Below are 16,580 nucleotides of genomic sequence, written 5' to 3' on the forward strand. Positions count from 1 at the left end.
TGTGGGGGGGGGGGGGCGTAGGATTAGGGGAGTTCCATAGGAGTGGTCTAAAGCAATGTTACTAGCTGTAACTGGAATGCTTTTTGGAACTGTTTTTTTATTAGATAGAATGTAATGTATTAAATATTGTACACCTTTTTACATATTGAATCGCCTGTGAGTAAACAGGTTTGTGTGGGTGTACACAAAATATAGTACAATACATCTAATCCAATGCCGTTGGGGGACTTTTGGGTTCAAAACATACGATGCGGAGTCCCCAGAACAATCACAATTTCAACCTGTTACTATACGACTCATGGATAACATTAACCTCTAATTAACATGTACAATGTCTAATTATTGGTATTCAAACATAATATATTGTTGATTGATTAAATCAATAGTACTCCAGTTATAGCTGTGTAGTTTTAACCAACATACTAATTTCTCTGCAAGTCCACTAACTACAGAGCGTTTTGTGATTGTACATATACCTGTCAAAAAAATATTTACAAACCCCAAAGACTTATTGACACAGGTGCACCCCACATGTACCTTTGTAAATATTTTAGATTTGTATATTGTGTATCCAAGTATCGCCAAGATCTTCAGGACATATTGTCACTGTTGATTCATACATCTAGTTTTACCTGTCGAACTTTCAAAATAGTCATGATAGTGTTTTGTACAATAATAGCCATAGAAATGCAACTTTACCATTATTGGAAAATGTACAAATGTATAGTAGCTGTTGTAAGGATGAATGCTTATAAGTATATTCATAGTCAAATGCTGATGTTGTACATTTTAATCAAATGTTTAGTGACGTTTGAAATCAAGAACTGAATGTGTTTTGTCTATTCACTTTATGGTTGAAAGGACTTATAGTTATAAAGTACGTTAAAATCTAAAATGATTATGCTATTAAACCATCAACAAAATACCAAAAAACATACACACACATACATACATGCATACATACATACATACATACATACATACATACATACAGACAGACATACAGATAGACGTACGTACGTACGTACGTACGTACGTACGTACATACATACCTACATACGTACGTACATACATACTTACACACACATACATACATACATACATACATACATACATACATACATAGAACTGGAGAATTATATAACACTAGGGTATTGTGAATGTTTTGTAATATTGCTGTATATATACGATTTATTTGTCCATATTACATTGTTATCAGTTGTATTGAAAGTTGTGCCTAAATAAATAATCAAATCAATAACTGAATGTGTTCTCAAGCCTCAATAACTGAATGTGTTCTCAAACCTCATTTTATGATTGGAAGTATTGTTATATTACTTACTGAAAATAGATTTTTTACCCCAAAGATCTCATGGTAATCTGTCTGAAATGGATAACCTGCTATAAACAACCATCTCACAAGACTGTCATAATTTGATAAATAGATGTTATTCCCCAAAATTTTTCTTCATTCAGCCAAGGAAAATATGAGTGACCTAGACGAGTAGTGACAAAACCCTTAGGTCACGAGTATTTTACAGCTGAATGAAGAAAAATATTGGAGATTAACATAATTATACCAGTGCCAGTAATATCAAAGAAAAATTGGGGAGAGTAATGATAATTTTGAACGTTTTGACTCCCATTTCAAGCACAGCAGAACCAGTGATGTAGCCATACATTGTCGTGACATAGACACGTGTTGCCATGGCATAGAACGACCAGAGTAAATATGCCATATTTCCTGTTGAACCTGACTCATGCATGATTATGCAATATGAACATTTAAATGATAACAAATAATCATTTTTCTGCTTATGATTTTCTGCTGTTAGATTGCCCAAATTTAAAAGCATCTCTTAAGAAGTTGCAATTTTGATCAGTTACTTATGCCACATTCTGACTAATGTCATATACCTATGTATACATAAGCACCATCACTTAAATACTTTGTTTGTTGTCCTTGAAATTCCCAAAAACCTACCAGGCAGACGGGGAAAAAAAAACCATAATGCTAGCATGTCATGTGAAATTTACTTTGTTGTTGATTCATTTACTGTTTGTCCCTAAATCTACTACACTGGTCGTCAAATATAAATGTCAAAATCCAGAGTTTGGTTGTCTTAAAAAACTATTTAGAAATATGTGCTGTTATTCTGAAGATATATTAAATCTCTCAATTTGTGATAGCAAGAAATACAGTCTTCCACAGAAATTTTGAGCGAAACAAAATTTGCTTGTTTCTTCTAAATACCAACAAACCTACCCATGCCACGTGTTGACAGCAAACAAAGAATAGAGAACTTGCAAACCCGCCATGTTGAATGTTGCACCATGGGAAATGTGATGCTAAATACTAATCAATTGGTATTGTAAACAATGTTGATATATAGTCTGTAACCACAAACAATCACTTCATAGTTAGCCTGACCATTGTGGGAGGTTATTTTATCAGTAGCTCCAGATTATGTATTACGATAACCACAGATAATCCCACAGTCCTTTGCATCTGAGCATGCTCAGTCTGGATTGCAAGTTCCCTATTCAACTGATTGCACCTAAATGTATTTTTTTTAACAGGTGAATATGGCATTACCTGCTACAGATGAAGTGCACACCACTTTAGAAAATGGGTTTTTCAACAGACAGACTTGACTTAAAAATCACAAATATTGGCCAAAGGCTTGTATTTCATTTGTTGTTTCATAGGAAACACATCTTTCTCCAGCTATGAACTGATGTATCTTAAATTACTATTATATATACTGGACTCTCTTTGTTGTTCCTATGACTACAGGTCTCTAAGATATGGTTCCCCGTGGTTGAGCCTCTCTTCATCCTGATCTTACAGCTGATAACAGGTGTGCATCTATGCATAGAAAAAACAGGAACAAGCTGTTAAATAATACTACTTTGAAGGTCACCCCCATCACATAGTTTCTTTACGAGACTATTATATCAATTATAAGATTTCTAATTCTATGCATAAGCAGCAATAACTGGATGATTAGTAACTATTTCTGTAACTGTTTGCATCTCTTTTACACAGCATAATATCAGATTATGTCTAACAATTTGCAGTAATTTCTCTGCATCAATAAAGATATATTTTTAGTACATGCTTGTTTTCGTAACTGTAAAATGAAAATCAATAAATCCATCAATGTTTGATTTCTTCTGACTTCAATGAATTGGGGAGCATAGTGTTATCCTACCCATATACAGATATCTATAAAGTGTCCCTTACTGTTTACTCTTGCAGAATCCATCTTTATTACTTCAAATGATGTATTATCCTATTCACAATACACAATACACTAAGTGTTATGAAGTCTTTGAAATTTTAGGACTGACAGCCTCTCTGGACCAGATCTCCTTGTTATTACTACTGTCATTCCAAAGCCATGTGTCTTCATTATGTCTTCAATTTCATCTGCAATGACAATATGTTATGTTAGGACATCAATAAATAACTGTATATGTGGAGTCATGATGGTCGAATGGCTGGAAGCTGCAGGTTCAAGCTCCGTTGCTGCCATTGTTTCTGAATGGCTAAAGTCCTTAGGCAAGATTTGAACCACAATTGTGCCTCAGTCAACTCAGCTGTATAGCTGGGGACCTGGTAGGATAGAGTTGCAATGTGAATGTTTTAATCTTATGTGCTTATATAAAGGCTGCAATGGATTGTATGCTCCCCTGGGAGTTGAGGAAGTAGAAAGGACCACTGCACCATAGATCCATGCCAGGGGTATAGTAATAATTGTAAAGCGCTGAGCACAGAGTGGGAAAGCACTATATAACAACCAACATTATTATTATTATTATTACATCAAATGTTATCGTACACATTATTTCACATATTAGGCATGTTTTGAGTCTCTGAATTAGAATGATCATCATAAATGGAAAATATCTCAATCTAGGTTAAAATAATGAAGTAGCTAATTTGAAGACATTAAAGCAAGACAAATATGGCAAAAAATAAACTTTGTGAAAAATAAAGTAGTAGTAGTAATCCATTGTTGTCATATTACAACTGCTGACATTGGAGCCTTCATGATGGAAACCTGCTATAAACAGGGAAAGTTGTTTACTTTCCATGATTGTAACACATTCCATTCATCAACGCTTCAATGTCGGCAGTTGTAGCAATCTGAATACAGGTAAGTTAAGAAAAAAAATGTCAACAAACTCTTTCATTAATTATATATTCTACAGTACAACATTCTCAAATTCTATATACTTCTATCTGTAACAATTTCTCACCTTGTTTGTTTTCCTTGATAATGACAAGATAGAAAACACCCTTTGGTGATAACAACTCAGATACAAGGGGAAATATTCTATCCGTAACTTGCCTTCCATCTACACCACCAGCCCAACTTGCTTCAATGCCTTGACTGCCAACCTATACAAATAGTTAACAAGTTACACCTGATGTAATTTATTGACCATTTAAGGAAAATGGACACAGTTTTGCAGGCCTCAAAATTAATTTTTTTGCCCACCTGCCCATTAGGCAGGTAACTTTGAAAATTACATGCCCAAATGTGTCTGTCACCAGTCATATACCAATGTTTGAGTACTCTGCATTGTCAATTTGTATTTTCTATTTTGAGTGACTTTCCAAATCAAAGTATTATCAAATTGAGGTGTATTCAAATACAGTAGATTCCTAGTATTTTCTTCTTTATGAAAAGACATTCAATAAATCAAGTGAACAAAACTGATATGTTGGAGATTTGTTGGAGACAATACACAACAAACTAACATATTTGGTGATGATTACCTCTTCATGAGGAGTTACTACATATGGTGGATTAAAGATTAAGACATCTATTAATCCGTTTAATCTTGGTTGCAAAGCTTCTACAAGGTCTGTAACAACTGTATTGATTACAACATTATTTTGTTGACCTGTCTTCTTGGCTGTTGATGCAGCTTTCTTATTAATGTCTGTGGCTCTATAAAAACAAAAGAACAAAGAGACATAAAACTTCAACGCTGTGATAACAGGACAAAAGTCAATAACGTGAGTGTCAGTTCAATGCATTTGAGTATTTATAGTTTGTACATGCAGTGTTTGCTGAAGTAGTAGTCACCATAAGAATACATGTACCCTATACACCCATACATCTCCAATATCTATGACTTTACCCATTTATGCCCTTACCAAAACACTGTGATGTATGTCTTACACACACACACACACACACACACACACACACACACACACACACACACACACACACACACACACACACACACACACACACACACACACACACACACACACACACACACACACACACACACACACACACACACACACACACACACACACACACACACACACACACACACACACACGAATTGGAAACTTACTTATCTACTTATGTTATATGACTGGAGCCTGTCTTAAAACATGTGCTTTGTACGAACAATTGAGATGAGCTGTATTTTCCTAAAGGCTGCAGTGAGTGTACTTAGTATATACATCAACCCAAACTGCAATTGCCAAAGTTATGGTGTTTAAAAAAAAAACATGGCAATGCACGGGATAGAGTCTGTGAGCATGAAAATAAAAGGCATATTACTGGTACTGGTAGTGGTACAATTAGACCAGTTCAGATTAGGATTAATAATTTAGGTGTGAAAAGCTGTTGTCTGACAGAGATAAAGAATAAATTGGCCCAAGTCAAAAGAATAATCCTATAATATTTCATCCTTCTGACTCCACTGATAAGATAACACTAAATGTGAGATCCTGGGATTGAAACTCTGGTGTCTAACACATATCATTTTACTACTTACATGCACACAGTCGATGATTTCATCACTGATGCCAAGAAAGTGATTACAATTCCAGAACCACATCCAACTTCCACACAGACAGTTGGCCTATTTAATAAAATTACAATCTTTAGTATATCTCAGTATCCATTGTGCATTCATTTCAGAATTATTCAAGAGAAAAAATAAGAATACAAAAATATTAAATATCAAAATATATTAAATACAGATACTTATATTTAATACAAGAATACATGATCATACTTGCCTATACCCTACAGTTGTAAACGATTGTACAAGTCTAAATTAATGGCCAAGGTCAAGATGAAAGTTTACCCAATACATAAACAGGTATTTCAGATCCTGTATGATTGTCGTACAACTTGAGAGTTTTATGAGTCAACATATACATAATACAGTAGAAGTGGTTTATTTGAACATACAATAATTTTCAGAGGAATTACTAGTTTACAAAGCACAGATGAAATAAGTAAAATAAAAGAAAATTGAAGACACAGAAAATTCACTGTAAAGATAAAAAAAAATCTGTTACATACTTGAACCAGGTAATGAAATAAATCAGTTTAATAAGACAGTGTTGCTGTCTCATATCTGAATATTATAATTTATTAAATTATATTTACATATTGTGTGGTCATTGATTATAATATTATCATTAGTCATTAAGGATATCAAATTAGAATCATTTGGTAACTTTTCAAAGGTAGGGTAATACGTTTTAATATTTACAATTAATATTTGTCTATCATAACTTGACATAAGGACACCTGGAAAATTTCACTTAAGTATGGGGGCGTGCACTTTTTGAGAACACTAGATTTCTTTGGTTTGGGAGTTTAGCTGGTGAAAAATACTCTCCAATTATGCTTCTCCATATGAAAATACCTTGATTATTATTATTATTTAAAGGTAAATCTCAAAACTACCACCCCCCCCCCCCCTTACGAAAATGGTGACAAGTCCCTAGCTCTTGCTCAGTATATTCTTGTAAGTTGTAGTGCTGTTCCTTTTATATACCTCATTGTCTGCAGATTTTCGAAGTCTTTTTCGATGGCGTCCATGAGCAAAAACGAGTCTTCTGAAGGTTCATACACAAACTCATAATCTTCTTGACTTAGATGTGAAAAGTCAGGAGTTTGAAACATTTCTACTGCACGTCGTGATTGCAATATCGCACCAGGCCGAGGTCAGAGTTCAAATTAGGTTTTGAGGTCATCGAGGACCGATAAGGACCCCTAACTTATCGACTTATCGCGTTGTCTCCAAGTCGCGTGACCTCAGTTGACGGAAAAGCGAAAGGAGGGCGTATATTCTCTCTGAATATCTTAGGTGTGTGCCTGGATCGTTTATTCAGTGATTTACAGGATCAATATCTTATCAGTGGGATACAGAACGGAGTTTTCCGTGCCAGAGCCAAAGCGTATTCTCTAAAAAATGGAGAATGGGGAAGATAGAGGGCTGAAAACATGGCGATGATCATGACATGATGTTGTTCATCGAACAGCACCATAATGGAGGAAAACAGTAAACATATTGTTTTATGTGTTCAGAGATTGGTTGCACAAATATTCAGCTGGAAACAGGTTTCAGCTGGAATTGTTTTAGTCATCTTCTCTCTAATTTTGCTTGGATGGTGGGGACTACTGTGTCTTATTTTAGCAACGATACCATTTGGAGGGTGGGCTGGTCTGCAAGTACTCTCGTCAAACAAGCTATGGCAAAGCGATAGCATACTTGATATTTGGCGTTCTTTAGCGCCAAGCGATGGAAAGAGTAGCCAGTCGCAGTATGGTGGCTCACGAAGACAAAATATTACAGTGAATACGGAACTGAAAGCATTCGTTCAGAATGTGATGAGAGATTTTGTTCTGACGTGGTATGGCCAGCTGAGTGAAGACGAGCAGTTCACAGAAGAACTCTTCAGTCATTTGGAAGATCTATCTGTTAGTGTTACCAACAGGCTTTCTAAAGTCAGCCAACATGTTGTAGCAGAACAGTGTTTACGACAATTTCACAAACATTATCATATATATCACCAGACAAGAACGAAACTTGGACTTAGTTTATCACCAGCCAAGTCACAAAGGAGTGCCTCACATGAAGAATTTGTTAAAACCTACTTCTCATTTACAAGTGAACACATAGCAGGGAAGAGCAGAACATTTGAAATACAGTACTTAGAAAGCACTGTTAAAACATTATCTAAACTTATATTCCCCAAAATGGTATTTGACTGCAAGGTGGGAAGAAAACTCTTGGAAGAGATAATCACTTATAAAGTTATTTACAGTGTTGTAAACCTACTGTCAGAGCCTGACTTCCTCTACAGGGCAGTTGTTAGGATCCTTTCTGATGGCCCCAATCCAAAACCATCAGATGCGATTGATAAAGTTGACAGTTCCCTAGCAACAGATGAGAGACGGAGAACAGGAAGTATGGTAACCAAGTATGAAAGAAAAGATAGTAGTGTAAGAGAGCCTACAAAGGAGAACACTGACAAATATTGTCTGGGTGACAGAAATATAGAGGGTATGGATGAGAAGGAGAAAGACAAAAAAGATAGACGAGAAGGTATGGAGGATAAAATTGTCAGGGATGATACATGTGATAGTACACACAAGGATAAAATTACTCTAAAAGTCAAAGCAGATAATTTGGTCAAAGAAAGTGTCGGAGCAACGGGAATCTGTCAGTCAATAGCAGTAGCTAAAGACAAAAACATTGACTTGAACTCAAGTTCAAACATTGAAATAAACAATTCATTTAGACAAGTCCCAAGAAGCTTAGGAACATTCAAGTCTGTTCAACCAACAAATTCCAGCCCAGGGAGTCCTAAATCAAGCCCACCTATGTCACCAGGATTCAAGAGATCAGTAAGTTGCCCTGTAGATAGGAAACGAATTCCACCGAATATATTCTGTGAAGATGTGAAACGAGGTTCACCTAACACACCATTTGAAGAAATCAACATTAATGCAATGTTTGAAGAAAACAGTCATACACCAACGACTGTCCACAAAACTGATGTCAGCTTATCTCCTCACCAGTCCCCAAAACGAAGTCAGTCATCAGTGTCTGCAAGAATTCTCATTCCTGATCCAAAGGCACTGAAAGATAATGTATACCATAACTTGTGTATTCCAAAGACAGAGGTTGCAACAGAATATAGAAGTTCCAAAGAATATACACTCTACCTTATAGAGGTAAGCCAACTATCTCATAGAGATATATACACAAAATATCTTGTATTACATGTATAAGAACGAAGGCCAATAACTTGTACAGAGTGAAAGTGGCACAAACTAAGTTTACAACTTTTTTACTCAATTTATAATATTTACATAAAACCTTGATTAAACTATTCTAGTGTAATGTTAATGTCAATGCATGTCTTCTATGACATTACAATTTGTGTTCTGACATTGTAAGAACTGTTAATTGCAAAGTAGGGAGATCCTGTACATTTTTTATATGCATGATGAATTACATCATTGAATAGTTTATGAGTTTATATCTTAATATCTGGTTTAAGTTCAGTTAATTACAAGTGATGGTTACATGTACATCAGTAAGTAGAATACTCTGAGTACCTTTTAATATACAGAAAAAAATACGCCCAAAATATATAAACTCGGCTTTTGCCCCTTTAAGGCCAATATTATACAGAGTGAAGGCCAATATTTTCATACAACTTCTTCAGGGACAATGACATTTTTTTCGGATCTTTTCCCCCAATTCAGCTGGAAAATACTAATGATGTAATTGTAACGTAAGGTCAGAATTTTGTTTCTGTTTGTATTGAGTTGGTAATACTGTATTACAGAATGGAAATACTAACTAGTTTTCTCTTCTTGTCTTCAGTTATGGGCCACTCATTTCACTTCTGTTTTTCAAAAAAAAATTTTAGGGAATAATGATTATGTATACTATATGTGTAAACTGTGTATGTATGATGTATGAAATAAATATGACATTTCTAATTTCTATGTACTTAGTGATTGATTGACACTCTGTTACTGTGTTTGTTATGACATTTATCAATAGGGAATTTGCAATCCAGACTGAGCATGCTCAGACACAAGGACTATGGGATTTTCTGTGGTTATCGTAATACCTAATCTGGAGCTACTGATAAAATAAACCTCCCACAATGGTCAGGGTAGCTATGAATTGATCATTTGTGGTTGCAAAGAATGTAACAGTATTGTTTCCAATACCAATTCATTAGTATTTATTATCACATTTCCCATGATGCAACATTCAACATGGCGGGTTTGCAAGTTCCATATTGAAATAGTAACTGACTTATTAATCATGTTAATTTTGTTTCGTGGTAAATAGTATTCTACAGTGGACCAAGACAATCCAACAGAGTTTGAGATTCACTCTGTTAAGAGGAGATATCGTGAATTTCTAAATTTACACAGTAGACTAGAAGAAAATAAGCAACTCCGAAAACATCTGAAAGGTACTGTACATATTTTTATGTCTTGTGTTCTGTACAAATCATTCACTTAATGCTACATGTACTATCCATATGCATAACAGACTACCAACACTGTCTGAGAACATCATTCAAAATAATGTCTTAACTAAATAAACCCCATCTGTGAGTGTTAACTTGGTACTGTCTGTCTGTTACAACTACATGATTCAAATATTTTCAATGTTACACAGATTCTACCAAACATATATTCAGCGTTGTCTAAAAAGTGATGACTGATCAGTTGAATCATGATGATGTTGCCTACATTGTATTTCAGACTAAACATTGACCTTCGTTTGAGCTTCATAGGGTGATGGATCCACTCATCCAAATTTCAACTCGTCCCACTCAACTCGCCCCATTTTCAACTCGCCCCATTTTCAACTCGCCCCAACTCTTTACAATATAATTTACCTGTGCATATATAAAATCAAAGCTAGTAGTACTCAGGTTGGAGGGTCTGTGGTATCTCGTATTCCATGAAGTACCACTTGCACTTAAAACACATACTACAATACTTAGTTGCATTAAGTAGGGAGAGGAGACGCGTCTCCAAAACCTGTACGCGCGGAAGTTGTAAGCATGTTGGTCACGTAAGCATGTCGGTCGCTAATATTTCTTATTTGGGTTGTAAACATTAAGTCCTAATGTGGAAAGTGATATTCCATGACTGAGGAAAGTTGTTGTTCTAGTATAAGTTCTAGATCTAGCAAACACAGCCAAAACGCACACCACTTTCTGCTACGAAATGTTACATTTTCTACGCTTCAACTGGCCATGTAGGTAAAATCATCTTCGAGTCCATGTATCGTTTAGATTTATAAACGTTTACTAGGTTGTTGGGGCGAGTTGAAAATGGGACGAGTTAAAAATGGGGCGAGTTGGAAATGGGGCGAGTTGAAATTGGGGCGAGTTGAAATGGAACGAGTTGAAATTGGGGCGAGTTGAAATTGGGGCGAGTTGAAATGGGACGAGTTGAAATTGGGAGGAAGTGAATCGCAATCCTTCATAGACAGCAATCTATCACATTATTCTTGTTTTCATTGGCAGATTTGAAAGAACCAAATAGGCTATTTACATTGCCACTTGGAAACATGAACAAAGACTATGTGGAACACAGGAGACGATTTCTTGAAGTTTACATACAGGTAATACTGTTCATCTACATGCAAATTTTATATCCATTGATAGCCAATCATCAAGATGAGCAAGCTATATATACATTAGGGTTAGAACTGAGCCAATCAGTTGCTCAAATGCGAAGTAAACGTGAACAAAATATCTTTGTATTGAACTACTGAATCTTTGCATATATATCAGTGTTTTTTGTTAAAGACTCATAATTCAAGCCCGCATTCTCACGTTATTTGTTAAAGTAATGTAAAAGTATAGTACAAACTATGAGGCATGAATTAACAGTAGACTGACTGTACAATAGATACATATTTGTATTCAAGCTAGGGAGTTAGGGCAATGTAACAGTGGACTGACTGTGCACTAGATGTACATATTTGTATTCAAGCTAGGGAGTTTGTATTAGGTTACAGATACATTGTGCAAGTACATTGTAGATTTATACTTCCTAGCATAGACTAGATTTATATTGCCTTCAGTGAGTGTTTCCCAGATGTGAACATCTATGCAAATATTACCAATTACCCGCTCTGTTACTGGCTTTTCCAAACCTTAGCAAAAAAAAGTTCGTAGTCCCCTAAAAGTACAAGTTTACAAAAGCATGATTTGACGATAATATCAGTATACAGTACATGTTTTATTTTATGCTGTGTTACAGGGTTTGTTATCTAAACCAGATATACAGAGAAGTACAGAAGTAAAGGAGTTCCTTGCCTTTGAGAGTGATCCTTACATTGCATATGTTAAAAAGGCACCTGACATTGTACCAAGGATTGATAGGGTGAGAAAATATAACAATAATTTTGATAGTGATGACCTTTAAGTCAATATGGAAGTATCGTTGATCCATGGAATTTCTTCATGACCCACCTTTATTTGATATTCTACATGTCTTTTACTACGTCTAGTAATGGCTCAAATTCCGAACAGATTTATCTTTTTGACACACAATAAATCACAGTAAAAATGGTGGATGATTTTGCATTCATTAGTACAAAAACGCTATACATTTCAGTGTAAAGCAGCTGTTTTGAATATTCATTGCTCAACCATTGCATACATTATTTCTGCTAACTCCCATGATGCAATAGCAAATATACCCTATACAAGGTGATCTTGATGTTTCTCTGAAATTGGAAGTAATTATAGATGATGTAAAATCATGAAATGACTCTCCAGAACCCATACTTTATGGAAATGTCTCTATTTATACCCCTTTAACTAGTTCAATATTCTGTTTTAAAATGTCACCAGATGATTGTTCAAAGTGTAGCTGGTTTCATAGACACCCTTAAAACAGCCCTTCCCAGTGTTTCTACCAGTGAAAGTCAAGAAGCTAGCAAGGAACCTGATGACCTGTCAATGACAGATGAACTCAACCATGAATTAGAATCGACTAACAGTAGAATGTTTGCCTTCCCAGAAACAGTAAGTATATTTTTCACATTGTACTATTCATTGTATGCATGAAATCCTTATTTTGTGTTATTAATGGCTGAGGCTTTGATGACAGTTTTTGCTGTCGCCATGACAACACAACAGAATAGTTGCGTTTTTCATTTTAAAACAGCATAATGTAAATGAGACCTGAGGCTCATTTCAGGTCTCAAAAAAATTAATAATTACAAATGAATAAGTTTTCTACCCAAAATCTCAACTTATTTTATCCATGAATACATTGTTCTATAGATGTATCATTCACCAGTAGAAAGTATGATGGAAATGTATCAATGCGAAATCAACTTTAACTCAGATGGCTGGTATCCATGGCAACTAAGTCAAGACCAGATTGACAATGGTATTAAAATTTTAGGACCAAGACCTCAGGGAGATGGCTGTGATGTCAATGATACCACAAAAGAAAAAGGTGAGTTACTAGTTTGTGTGTTTGGTACTAAAGTTAACTTTGATACAGTGATTTGCCAACAGAGATGACTTTTCATTTTATAACATATATTTGATGATTTGATGGTGATTGCAGACAGGAAAAATTCCATTGACAACGCTAACACAACACCTACTTTTATTGGAACAGGTTTGCAGACAGGAGAGATTCCATTGACAACGCTAACACAACACTTACTTTGTGAGACTTTTCAACATTGTCACAATTCATGGCTAATCACAGATAAGGTACAACAAGTGCTGGCTGTTGTTACAGGAAAGTTGTTCAATAGGTAAGTTTGATATTTATGGTTTGCCCTCTTCCCTCACCTCATTGTAATAGCCCTACATTACTGTTGAAATAAGAACCCCCTCCCCCCCCCCTCACTCACACACATCATCATCATCATCATCATCATCATCATCATCATCATCATCATCATCATCATCATCACCACCACCACCACCATCATCACAATATCCTCCAATGAGATAAGGGTAGCTGTTATTCTACATTTAAATTTAAAAACAATTTTCAAATCTACTGTTTCTTATATTTGTACTAACACAAACATCACACTGTCCTGACTTTTACTCAGAAATCGAATTCAGAGGCCTGAGTCAGGCAATACCATTTGCAAATATTGGTGTCATTTTTTGCACATCATCAGATGATAAAATTCTAATAAATTTCCATCTATTTCCTTTGTTCAGTTGGGTGTTTGTCAAAATTAGTGAGTTGACTACACAGGATAGGTGGGCCTACTATATGTTCAAGTTAAGAGAAGCAGTGTGGGACAAGAAGACAAACAAACCAAGGACTGAAGAAGAGAAGAAACAAACCAAGAAACATGCACATGAATGCCTCATAGATTTCTTTCCAGGTATGTTCCATAGTTTTTTTTAAAAAGGTAATTCACTATGTTGTTCTATTTCATAGATATACTAAGAAAGTCTGTGCTAACATCTAAATATGGCTATGTTGTTCTGTTTGGTAGATATACACCCAAATATGGCTATGTTGTTTTGTTTGGTAGATATACACCCAAATATGGCTATGTTGTTCTGTTTGGTAGATATACACCCAAATATGACTATGTTGTTCTGTTTGGTAGATATACACCCAAATATAGCTATGCTGTTTTGTTTGATAGATACATACTAATTCTGTACCAACACCTAAATATTCCTATGTTGTTCTATTTCCTAGATATACTAAGAAAGTCTGTTGGTGAAGAAGAGTATTGTGCATCATTGTATGATGCCATGGAGTCATTGGAATATCCAAGAATTAACAGGTATTGTTAGCACTATAACAGAATTCCCATGACACAGTAGTTAGTACCAGTGTGGTGTACTCAGGGTATCTGCGTGAGTGCTTGCGATGTTCTCCGAGTTCGGACTTCCACAAATGAAGCTACTGAAAGTATAGTAGAAAACACTGCTACCACAGTGGAAATATCCTAAGTGACCACACTGGCACTTATATGCGATGGGATTCTGTTAATATTACATTACATTTATCCAAAACAGCAAATATCGTTATTTAGTGTTCACATGGTTTTGGACACTTGGATGCTTATTAGCATAGATGTTTGCAATTGTAATGTTTTCATTATTGCACTGAAATGCAAATACCAATAGTATCTGCATAGATATCTGGTCCAATGAATTATTTTAAAAAGACAAAAAAAAAACTGTTTAATTTGATTGAGTTTATATATTTGTCTGTTATCTTATTAAGGCACACTGCTTTTATTTTTAACAGACATTTCATCTATAACATGCTGGACATTGCTCTGGACATGGTGGCCCCAGAAATCAAGACAGTACAGCTGCAGACAACATTGCTGGAGAACAAAGGGTTGACCAAAAACTAGAGTGTTAACAATCACAGTAGTGTATGTATGTTATGATGCTGTTCAACTACATAGAAACTGGTTGTAATACAGCTCAGGGGGAGTTTCTACATGTTTGGCGTTTACACTGTAAAATTACAGTCAGAGAGGTGCACCACAATTTCCAATACAGCATTGTATTTATTAGTTTTCGTGAGCCAGTAACGTGGAAGGGATATGTGTAACCAGGTTAAATCAGTGTGTGATACACTGCCATTTACTCTCTTGTACAGTCAAGTAAAGAATGGACAATGTTCCAAAATAGGGTTGAATTATTTCTGGTATCATGAAACTGGGGGCATATTCATAATACACAATAAGATGTTATAATACAACGGTTTGAATACTTCCATCTTCTTGTTAAATACAGAGTGTATACCATCAAACCCATTATGGTAAAATCTTTAATTTAGTAAAGCCTAGATGTGGATATAACTATATATGTAGTACTTATTTCAGAAACAGTTTAGAATAATATTTATCATGCTGTTTTATTTTGTGTGTATTATAAATGTTTTTTGTCACTGTCATGAAATCTAAACAAGAGATATAATTAGCCTGGAACTTAAAATATAATGTCAGTGCATACTTACATTTGGAAAACAAGATTGTAACAGTACTGAAATTACAGGATTGTGACAGCACTGAAATTACAGGATTGTGACAGCACTGAAATTACAGGATTGTGACAGCACTGAAATTACATGATTGTAACAGTACTGAAATTACATGATTGTAACAGTACTGAAATTACATGATTGTAACAGCACTGAAATTGCATGATTGTAACAGTACTGAAATTGCATGATTGTAACAGTACTGAAATTGCATGATTGTAACTACTGAAATTACATGCTTGTTACAGTATTGAAATTACATTATTGTGACAGCACTGAAATTACATGATTGTAACAGTACTGAAATTACATGCTTGTTACAGTATTGCAATTACATTATTGTGACAGCACTGAAATTACATGATTGTAACAGTACTGAAATTACATGATTGTAACAGTACTGAAATAACATGATTGTAACAGTACTGAAATAACATGATTGTAACAGTACTGATATTACATTATTGTAACTACTGAAATTACATGCTTGTTACAGAATTGAAATTAAATTATTGTAACTGTACTGGAATTACATAATTGTAACAGTACTGATATTATACATAACAGTGTTTGTGGAGGACATTCCATAAAGTTGCACTGTTGTCCATGTGTTATATACCATTAGTTTTGGTTTTGAATCCTGGTGAAATGAATGACAAACACAAATAGAGTTTACCTACTTACTGTAATGAACAAAAACACAGACTATGTTATGCCATGAATGTATCAAAAATCACATGTTGTTGG

The 16,580-nt window shown here is 35.0% G+C and overlaps 2 protein-coding genes across 2 annotated transcripts; one reads left to right on the forward strand and one right to left on the reverse strand.

Annotated features, from left to right (window-relative positions):
• Positions 1-3,317: 3,317 nt before the first annotated feature.
• LOC144445005 (methyltransferase HEMK2-like) lies at positions 3,318-6,977 on the reverse strand. Its single transcript, XM_078134556.1, has 5 exons — positions 6,832-6,977; positions 5,815-5,901; positions 4,790-4,964; positions 4,267-4,408; positions 3,318-3,433 (listed from the first exon to the last, which is right to left on the reverse strand). Exons 1-5 carry the CDS (start codon positions 6,957-6,959, stop codon positions 3,318-3,320), a joined length of 648 nt encoding a protein of 215 aa, XP_077990682.1. The 5' UTR covers positions 6,960-6,977.
• Positions 6,978-7,325: 348 nt separating this feature from the next.
• Positions 7,326-15,198, forward strand: LOC144445006 (sorting nexin-19-like). Its single transcript, XM_078134557.1, has 10 exons — positions 7,326-9,017; positions 10,156-10,282; positions 11,351-11,448; positions 12,093-12,215; positions 12,689-12,862; positions 13,124-13,301; positions 13,470-13,611; positions 14,033-14,202; positions 14,529-14,616; positions 15,087-15,198. Exons 1-10 carry the CDS (start codon positions 7,326-7,328, stop codon positions 15,196-15,198), a joined length of 2,904 nt encoding a protein of 967 aa, XP_077990683.1.
• The last annotated feature ends 1,382 nt before the right edge of the window (positions 15,199-16,580 follow it).

The sequence above is a fragment of the Glandiceps talaboti genome, chromosome 13 (genome assembly GCF_964340395.1).
Source record: "Glandiceps talaboti chromosome 13, keGlaTala1.1, whole genome shotgun sequence".
NCBI lineage: Eukaryota > Metazoa > Hemichordata > Enteropneusta > Spengelidae > Glandiceps > Glandiceps talaboti.

Coding starts and splice junctions, on each gene's coding strand:
- LOC144445006 (XM_078134557.1), top strand. CDS start 7,326: ATGGAGGAAAACAGTAAACATATTGTTTTATGTGTTCAGAGATTGGTT. Junction 12,216..12,688: donor TTGTACCAAGGATTGATAGG/GTGAGAAAATAT, acceptor AAATGTCACCAG/ATGATTGTTCAAAGTGTAGC. Junction 12,863..13,123: donor TGTTTGCCTTCCCAGAAACA/GTAAGTATATTT, acceptor ATTGTTCTATAG/ATGTATCATTCACCAGTAGA.
- LOC144445005 (XM_078134556.1), bottom strand. CDS start 6,959: ATGTTTCAAACTCCTGACTTTTCACATCTAAGTCAAGAAGATTATGAG. Junction 4,965..5,814: donor AAATCATCGACTGTGTGCAT/GTAAGTAGTAAA, acceptor TTGTTTTTATAG/AGCCACAGACATTAATAAGA. Junction 4,409..4,789: donor TAGTAACTCCTCATGAAGAG/GTAATCATCACC, acceptor CTATTTGTATAG/GTTGGCAGTCAAGGCATTGA.